General features: G+C 46.3%; 1 protein-coding gene across 1 annotated transcript; it reads right to left on the bottom strand.

The window, feature by feature from the left end:
* Positions 1-1,450: 1,450 nt before the first annotated feature.
* On the bottom strand, positions 1,451-2,645 carry TUSC1 (tumor suppressor candidate 1). Its single transcript, XM_079959842.1, has one exon. It carries the CDS (start codon positions 2,568-2,570, stop codon positions 2,043-2,045), a length of 528 nt encoding a protein of 175 aa, XP_079815968.1. The 5' UTR covers positions 2,571-2,645; the 3' UTR covers positions 1,451-2,042.
* Between the last annotated feature and the right edge of the window lie 7,044 nt (positions 2,646-9,689).

Here is a 9,689-nt window from a genome sequence, read left to right as displayed (position 1 = left end):
CCCTTTGATGTCTCTCCTTTGGTGGCAGTCCAGCTTTCTAGAGCTGCCCCAGGCAACTGATGTACGCCAAGCTGTGGCACTAACTGTTGCCAGTGCTTCCTGCCTGCCCAGAGTCCTGGTTATTGGATTAGGCGAGTTGTCCTTGGCTTGTTGCTTGGAGTTACTGTCTTGTTCCAAGATCCACCAGCCTGTACGCTCTGCTCTTTAGTAGGGTTGTGTAGCAGGGAGGCTGAGCCCAGTGGAGCGCAAATGGTGTGGAGAAAGCATTGGCTGCTCCTTGGAAGAAGAACAGTCATCGTTTATGCCTGCTCAGTTCTGGCCCAGCAAGGATGAGCTTTCCTTTGCTGTAATCCCCTCTCCCCCCCACCCCCAGTAGTGCCCTATATGCAGGAAAGGTGTGTAGGGGAGAGGATGAAATGCTCCTTCCTTTAACCCCTTGCTGATGCTGCAGCAGCCCCCCAGAGAGAAAGGGGGGGGGGCGTGCAAGCAGGCATTACACGAATGTAATTCTGAACACACATTCTTGGAAGCTGGACCCATCAGTGGGGGAGCATCTCCCAAGAATGAAAACACGCTTAGGAGGTTGTAAAGTTTTCCAATGGCCAAGGACAAAGACAACCCTTTTAGGCTGAATTGTGCCATTTTAGACCATTGTTAAAAACAAACATTTTTTGTTCAGTTTACAGATTCAGCATGTGCAAAGAGACCTAAAGAACACGGCATTATGGAATAATCTCCATAACTGTTATATCAGCTATGGTTGATTTAGGCCTATTCAAGTAACACCTGAGCCACAGATACATTGGCCCCTTATAAAAAATAAGCTAACCGTGGTCTTGAAATGTATGTGAATACATATGAATAAATATATATGTGGCTGTGGCTCACTGAATATATATCAAACAGGGTTCTACAATATCAGCCTTTCAGGACTTCCAGCCTCAAAATACAGCTGCGCCAACTTCACTTCAAAACTCAGGTGGACTCTCCCTGCTGCAGGAACTTGGATACATAATTATTGATTGATAGAATTTATATACCGCCCTATACCCGGAGGTCTCGGGGCGGTTCACATAAAAAGACCACAGTATATAAAATAAAAATAAAAGCAATAACCCAATAATGCCCCCCCCAAGAGCCACATTTTAAAAGGGTATAGCATCTGCAAGACAATTAATTTTTTTTAACACCAAAAAAACCACAAAAAACCACAACAGAAACTGGACCAGCATTGTTGGCTTAACGGTGCACTCCTAAACATACCCAATGGGTTTAATAACACTCCCAGGTACATATGTATATAGGCACTGCAGCCCAGCTTTGTATCCTGCAAACTAGCCTCTCCTTAGCCAGCAACCCTCATCCCAAAGAATCAAACCTGTTCCTGGAGTTTGGACTGCAAAGCTGGAAGCTATTACAGGACCAATTACAAACGTACAACGGAGAACAATCCAGTGCATCGCAAATTTTATTTTTTGAAGAGCCTTTCAAAGATTTGTTAACCCCAGAGGCAATGTGTTTTAAGGCCAGCAATTCAGCAAATATTCCAGCCTTCCAAAGACTGCTGTTAAACTGACGACTGACAAGTAAGTCTTTTCCTTACGCCATCCCATGCTTCTGAGGCTGCTGACGGCAGGTGCTCTGCTGATCACAGCTTCCTTGCATCAGCAGAGGCTCCCAAGGGATGCACTTTTGGGACAAGGCAGGTGGCAAAGACATCCTCCTGCTAGCAGGTAAACAAGGGGGGAGGGTGTAGATTCTGGAAACCAGGCAACCAGAACCTTTTGTTTTGCCTGCGAGGGGGGAAAGGTACAAACGGGGAGGATGCTAACCTCCGTGAGGGGTGGGGTGTGCAGAGAGCCTGATTTCCCCCACCAGGTGCCAAAAAAAGGAAAGCGTTTTAAGTTCTGAGGCAGTCTTCCTCCTGGAGGTGCCAGATTCAGGCATCAGTTTCTCCGATGGGAGAGGCGGAGGATGAGCAAAGAAGGAAAAGGGAGTCTTGTCAGATCCAACTCCTTTTGTTACGCTGCTGGGAGATTTCATCAGGCTATGTCGGGCGCATCCCCTCTGCCTCCATCTCCGACTCGTGCCCTCTTTGCACCACTCTGCATCAGCTCCTCTCCTTCCTGGGAGGAAATGGTGATTCCTGCAGGCTCCCCATCTTCGTGGTCTCCTCCTCCTCCTCCTCCTCCCCCCGCCTCTCCAGGCTTGACTTCCTGTTCTTGGAAGGGCTGCAGCTTCAGAGCCTGGCGGAAGAGGCTGCGGTTCTCCCTGCGCAGGCGCCGGTTCTCCAGCCTGAGGCGCGCGTTCTCTTCCCGCAGCCGCCCGCTCTGGCGCTCACGCTCCTCCCCGAGCCTCAGCGCCTCGGCGTGGCTGGCGGCCAGGTCGGCGTACCTCTCTGCCAGCTGCTGCGGAGAGCCGCCCGCCCGGCCTCGCCAGCCGACGCAGCAGCACTCCCCTTCCTTGCCTTGGCCCCTCCGTGCAAAGATGCTGCTGCGGCAGCCAGCGCCCCGAGCCCCGCAGAAGCAGCAGCCCCTCCAGTGGCGGCTGGTGCTGCGCATGCGTCTCATCCGTGGTCCTCGGCACCTCTCTGCGCCTCGAGAGGAAAAGGGGGGAAAGCAGCTCTGTCCGGCTCTATGTAACCGAGGAGGGAGGAGCTTGCTGGAGCACATGGGCAGGGCTTGGAGCCTCAGACGCCTGTTCCTCCCCCCTCCTTGCAGCTTCTGCTGCTGCTGAGGGCCTTAGATGCACACTGAGGAGTCGTAGAATTCACAGAGTTGCCACCTGTCCTGTATAATTCAGTGTTGCGTGTCGAGGTCCCCAAGCCACCCCTAATAAATTCACACTTACCACCGTAATTTTGTTTAAGGTTTTTGGCATAATTTTGGCCACAATTTTTATTAAAATACAAAACGTGAGTGGTTGCTTAGGCATTGGTTGAGACTGTCCCCGCCCAGGGACAGAACTGACATCTGCAAGCCTGCAAAGTAAGGAAGGGAAAACATTTTATGGGGAGTAAATGGAGCTGGGTGGATACCAGACCCTCGCCTCTCCCCAAATGCTCCCAGGGGCTCTTGCGTGGCCCTAGCCCCTTGACGGGGGTGCAGACAAAAGCATGGCAAGCCCCTGGATTCCTTTAACGGAATACGCTTGCAGCAGCAGCATTTGGAGGGGCAGGCACAACCAATCCATACCCCTCCACCAAACAATTTTCTAAAACTAATGCCTAACCGCAGCCTTACAAGTCATGACAATATGCTACACAGTAGGCAAAAACCAAATGGCACCAGCCAATCAGCCAAATGGACAAAATTCCTACCAGGCCCCTGACCCAAAAGCAGACGACCCCATGACAGGCATAGCAAGGTAAAACGCAAAAAATGTCCTAAAATTAGGGCAGGTCGGCAGGTGACCCAATGCGCACAGTGAAAAGAGGAAGCTCAATGCTGCGCTCTGGGAATATATAAACTAAGGCTGTCAATCAAAATTGGCAACCTCCAACTCTCCCCAGCAACCAGAAGAGCCCAATCGCAACAGTGGCAATCCAAACTAACTTGCCCAGCAACAGAGGGGTGTCTGGTTAACCCCACTGCAACCCGTGCTCTCCATGAAGGAGAAAACTCTTTGTCAGTCTTTTGCCTCAAGAGCTGCTTTGGTTCATGGTGCCATTGCGAGCCTGCTCTGCCTCTAACAGGATGATTCTCTCACAGTTCTCTTCCCCTGTCAGCAGGAACAGCAATATAAGCAACCGTGGCTTCAGCATGGCCTCTGCAGACAATCCTCTACATCGGGCATTGGCAAACTGCTCTCCAGATGTTTGGGGACTAAAACTCCCATCATCCCTAGCTAATACAACCAGTGGTCAGGGATGAAGGGCCAGGAAGCAGATCGCATCCATGAAAGCCTGCAGGTCCATCCTTGCATCTCGTTGATGATAATAATAATTTATTATTTGTACCCTACCCATCTGGCTGGGTCTGCCCAGCCACTCTGGGCGGCTTCCAACAGAGATTAAAAATACATTACAATGTCACACACTAAAAATTTCCCTGAACAGGGCTGCCTTCAGATGTCTTCTAAATGTCAGGTGGTAGTTTATCTCTTTGACATCTGATGGGAGGGCGTTCCACAGGGTGGGTGCCACCACCGAGAAGATCCTCTGCCTGGTTCCCTGTAGCTTTGCTTCTCACAGCAAAGGAACCGCCAGAAGGCCTTCGGCGCTGGACCTCAGCATCTGGGCAGAACGATGGGGGTGGAGATGCTCCTTCAGGTATACTCGTTGATCTGTTGTGAGGCCATGCCGCTTCTTGGCGATGTCAAATGTAGAGCAGGCAATAGGCAAACTTGGCCCTCCAAATGTTTTGACACTACAAGTCCCTCTCCATGCATGAGCAGGTGGCACTCCTGGTAGACTTTTCTGTGAGTGCAACTTGGCTGCCCTGGACTAGAAGCGCGCAAGTGGTGACCAGCTTGTGCTTCACAGAACTTGCCCAAGATGTTTCTCATAGCATAGACAAGAAGGTGCTGTTAGAATCTCAGTAGGTTGGTAAGTTTAGAAGCAGAGAAGTAAAAAAGGAAAAGTTACTTCCCTGGGTGGCAATCAACGCTAATTACAGTCCTCTTATCTGCAGAGCTCCGAAGCCAGCTTGCTAAGCCATCGCCATCTTGGAGCCTCCTTTCCCTCGACCAGCTTGTGGCGCTGGTGACTTGCCAGCAGAACAGGCTCCACCTCAGACCTGCCCCCGACATCTGGCAACCCTCCAAATCCCAGAGCTTAATTGGACCAATGCAATATGAAGTAAGGTTAAGGGAGAGAGCTCAACTGGTAGAGCATGAGACTTAAATCTCAGGGCTGTGGGTTCGAGACTTCTGCATCGCAGGGGTGGGCTGGATGACCCTTCTACTGGGGCTGCTGTGTTTGTTTTTGCTAAATACAGGACAGGGTGGGGCAGTGCGGTTGGGGGGAGTTTCGTTTTTTTTATCTGGTGCTTAAGCCAAACAGAATGGTCTCGAAGTTGATTCTGCCTCTGCTTGGCTACCCAGAGCTTTAAAAAACATGAATTTGGAGAGGATCCCTAACTTGGCAGGGAGATGGGGCGAGAACCTACATTCCAGTGGGGTGGGCTGCATGGTCCTTCCCTACAGTTCTATGAAATACAGGACAAAATTATCAATATAGGATGTAGCATTTTGCATTGAAATAATAAGACAATGCTGCATTTGTGTGTGTGTGTGCACATTTCCAAAGCCCACCCCTCCCAAAATTAAAGGGCAAGCCACTTCCCCACCCCCCATTCCAGGCAAACTGACAAATTTCTGGAGAGGCAAGGCTGGACTCTCCCTCCTCCATTTCCTTTTTTTTATTATTTTAGAAAATCTTTGTTAATTTTCACATAGGCAAATACACATGAGTTACATAACATATAAAACAATACAAATGAATAGAAAGAATGAAATAAGAAAAGATAAAGAAACGAACATAAATACAATACATTACGCTTACATGAATGGGGAACTTTGAACTGTGGAGTTGTCCCTTAAATAACTTTCCCTTGAAAATAGACACAGGGTTGCTTATGGCCCCTATTCTCTCTGCATACAACGCAAAAGAGGTTTTTAATCTTATTTAGACAACATTTAATAGCTGTTTGTTTTGTACTGGATCACTTTTGTCAGTTTTGCCACCAAGAGTAGGATGATTTACAGCCCTCCAACACATCCACATGTTCTGTAATGGTGTTTAGCAACCAGGTGTAATGGGAATTGCAAGCCTTGGGCCTTCAATATGTAAAGTCAAAAGACATAGCAGTAAAGGAAAAGGGGACTGGGAGGGAGAAGGAAAAAAGCAAGTTCTGGACTGGTTTCCTCCCAACCCCTTATTTAATTTTTGGTATTAATATAAAATACTAAGAAACTGATGCAAAGAAAAATGAAAAGGTACAACAATGTGTAGATAGAAACAATATATACAATATAAAAAAAAATACCCTAACCCATACATTACTATAAATTTGATTTTATCCTACATATTTATAGCCTACTACATTTTGTATAAACTCATTCCAAATATTGTTGTTGTTGTTTAGTCGTTTAGTCGTGTCCGACTCTTCGTGACCCCATGGACCAGAGAACGCCAGGCACTCCTGTCTTCCACTGCCCCCCGCAGCTTGGTCAGACTCATGCTGGTAACCTCGAAAACACTATCCAACCATCTCGTCCTCTGTCGCCCCCTTCTCCTTGTGCCCTCCATCTTTCCCAACATCAGGGTCTTCTCCAGGGAGTCTTCTCTTCTCATGAGGTGGCCAAAGTACTGGAGCCTCAGCTTCACAATCTGTCCTTCCAGTGAGCACTCAGGGCTGATTTCCTTCAGAATGGAGAGGTTGGATCTTCTTGCAGTCCATGGGACTCTCAAGAGTCTCCTCCAGCACCATAATTCAAAAGCATCAATTCTTCGGCGATCAGCCTTCTTTATGGTCCAGCTCTCACTTCCATACATCACTACTGGGAAAACCATAGCTTTAACTATACGGACCTTTGTTGGCAAGGTGATGTCTCTACTTCTCAAGATGCTGTCTAGGCCTGTCATTGCCCTTCTCCCAAGAAGCAGGCGTCTTTTAATTTCGTGGCTGCTGTCACCATCTGCAGTGATCATGGAGCCCAAGAAAGTAAAATCTCTCACTGCCTCCATTTCTTCCCCTTCTATTTGCCAGGAGGTGATGGGACCAGTAGCCATGATCTTCGTTTTTTTGATGTTGAGCTTCAGACCATATTTTGCACTCTCCTCTTTCACCCTCAACAAAAGGTTCTTTAATTCCTCCTCACTTTCTGCCATCAAGGTTGTGTCATCTGCATATCTGAGGTTGTTGATATTTCTTCCGGCAATCTTAATTCCGGCTAGGGATTCATCCAGCCCAGCCTTTCGCATGATGAATTCTGCATATAAGTTAAATAAGCAGGGAGACAAAATGCAGCCTTGTCGTACTCCTTTCCCAATTTTGAACCAGTCAGTTGTTCCATATCCAGTTCTAACTGTAGCTTCTTGTCCCACATAGAGATTTCTCAGGAGACAGATGAGGTGATCAGGCACTCCCATTTCTTTAATATTTCCAAATATTGTTATATTTATGCAAAGTCTATGTCTGTAAGCAGTCTCGTTCATCAGTTGAAAGTGTTACGTTATCAATCCATTTATTAAAGGGGATTATACCTTTATTCTTCCAGCTCATCCATATCAGTCTCTTGGCTACTGTTGGGGTTCATAGAATCCATTTTTGTTGTTATTTTGCTAGCTTCCATACAGTAGGTATTGCAGTCCAGAAGAATGTTCTCCGCTGAAAAAATTGGCTTTCCGGACGGTCATAATTATGGTCTTGGTGGCCGTTGCTTGTTTCAGCCATAAGGGAAACATTCTGAAAGGTTGGGTTGATGGAACCAAAATAATTTTGATGCATATATGGGGGGGGGCTAAAAATGAATTGTCCTATTCCTCCTCCACTCCCAGAATGTGCTGCAATGATGATAGATGTTTCGTTTGGCCTCATGGCTGTGGATTTTACAAGGTGCATTTAATCTACAGTTTTATAGGCTCTCCTGTGCATTTTCAATAATTGCAAGAAAAAATAAGAAAGGGGGGGGGGAATGAAAGGAGGAATAATAATAATATTTATACCCTGTCCATGTGATTGGTTTTTCCCAGCCACTCTGGGCAGCTTCCAGTACATATAAAAATGTAATTGAACATTGAAAAACTTTCCTATAAAGGTTGTATAGTTAACTTGTCTCCTTGGCTTGAGGGGGGGGGGGGTCGCATAGCTCCATACCCTGCAATACATTAGACCAGTGATGGCGAACCTTTGAGAGACCAAGTGCCCAAACTGTAACTAAAAACCCACATATTTATTGCAAAATGCCAACACGGCAATTTAAGCTGAATATCTCATTTTTTCTGTGTGTTTCATGTTTCTTCTTTATGATTGCCGTTTTAATAAATAATCCTACATAAAAGTTATTGCATTACATTCTCCATTAAATTATCTTTCCATTGAGATGTAATTTTATGGTATAACTCAAGTGCTTTTTTTCTAAAAAAATGTTTAGGGGTACTCTAATTTTTACTCAGGAAAAATCACCACCGGGTGAAAATAAATACAGTTCAAATCCGGAAAAATAAATACAGTGACTTTCTTCCCCCATTAATTTCACGAAAGTTTTAGAGGTATGCGTCCCCTACAGAAACAAAGCGCCAGTATTACTCCAAAACAAAGTGGTGTTATGAGCCATCAAACCTTGGAAATACATTTTTTTCAGAAGGTTCCACAATTTTGGCCTCTAGTGTACACTGGAGGGCTGTACTAAGAGCCACTATATCCCAATTTTTAATATGAGTGAAATATACTCAGAGTCGCAAAGTGATTTCATACTCTTTATTCAGCTCATAGTGGTGAGGAGGAATGAATGAAAGTCCCCTCAAAGTATCTGCTTTATATACATTATTTACACAATGGGCTGCACATGATTGGCTAATTCTGGAATTCTACTGTAAGCCAATCAGGTTGTGGATTCACTTATATCTGTAGCATGATTGGGTTCCTGCCAACCAATCATACTGCTGCATTGTTCTAGGACCAATCAGACTGCTGCATTCTGAATCCTATTGTCCTAGGACCAATCAGACTGCTGCAATTTGGATCCTATTGTTCTAGGACCAATCAGACTGCTGCAGTTTGGATCCTATTCAACTCAGTACATAACAATGAGATAATAATCATTGTCTTTGTGCGCACACTCAAATATAAATCCAGCCAGATGGGCAGGGTGTAAATAGTATAATTTTTATTATTATTATTATATTTTGCTGTTTCTTTGGCTGCTGCTTAATCGCAGCCCCCACAGAATGAATTTCTCTCTTGGCTTCCACAGGAAAGCCCAGCGAACATGTAAATCCAGCAGCCATCTTTATATGCTTGCTGACCTGGGAGTTAAGCCCTGCTGAATTCAAGGCAGCTTACTCCAGAGTAGGAAAAACAGACTGTCTGGAGTGTTGCACAGCGAAGTTAAAAACACAGAGTCTTCACAGTAATTGAATAAAACTTAACTGCGGCAAAACACAACTTCTTTACAAACACATAATGAACAGAAGAAGATTAGACTAGGCTAGAGATCACACACACAAACCATTGCATTTATTCTTCCAGGCTGTGCTGTGCTTTGTCTTCCTGCAATAGATACAATACTTGCACAAAGAATGAGTCGTCCACAGGATGGGTCATGGCGAGTCAGCATGCTGAATGATTCTGCTACTTTTCAGCATATTACAACATTACTAGACTCCTTTACTGCTTCTGCTCTCAAATACTTTTATCACATGGCAGGGAGGCCCTGGCGCATCAGAAGTCAGTGCCTGCTCAGCCCCTCGCTAGGTTGCCAGGCCCTGGTGCCGCAGACTTTGGATGGCGCAAGCCCTCCTCTCCTACCCACCCCCACCCCTGGCATGGAAGCTATGGCCCTGCCAGGGTGATGGCGCACCTGCCCACAGAGAGGGCTCTTGAGTGCCCTCTCTGGCACGCGTGCCATAGGTTCGCCACCAATGCACTAGACACAGAGCAGGGAAGCAATAGCAGTGTTAAGTTGTGGGTGAACATATCAGATAACACAGCGATTCTTCAAACAGCTCTTGTTTATTCACAGGC

This window comes from Podarcis cretensis (assembly GCF_951804945.1).
Source record: "Podarcis cretensis genome assembly, chromosome: 17".
NCBI lineage: Eukaryota > Metazoa > Chordata > Lepidosauria > Squamata > Lacertidae > Podarcis > Podarcis cretensis.
This window is presented reverse-complemented; position numbering and strand designations above follow the sequence as displayed.

Excerpts from the sequence above, each read along its gene's own strand:
- TUSC1 (XM_079959842.1), bottom strand. The coding sequence starts at position 2,570 with ATGAGACGCATGCGCAGCACCAGCCGCCACTGGAGGGGCTGCTGCTTC.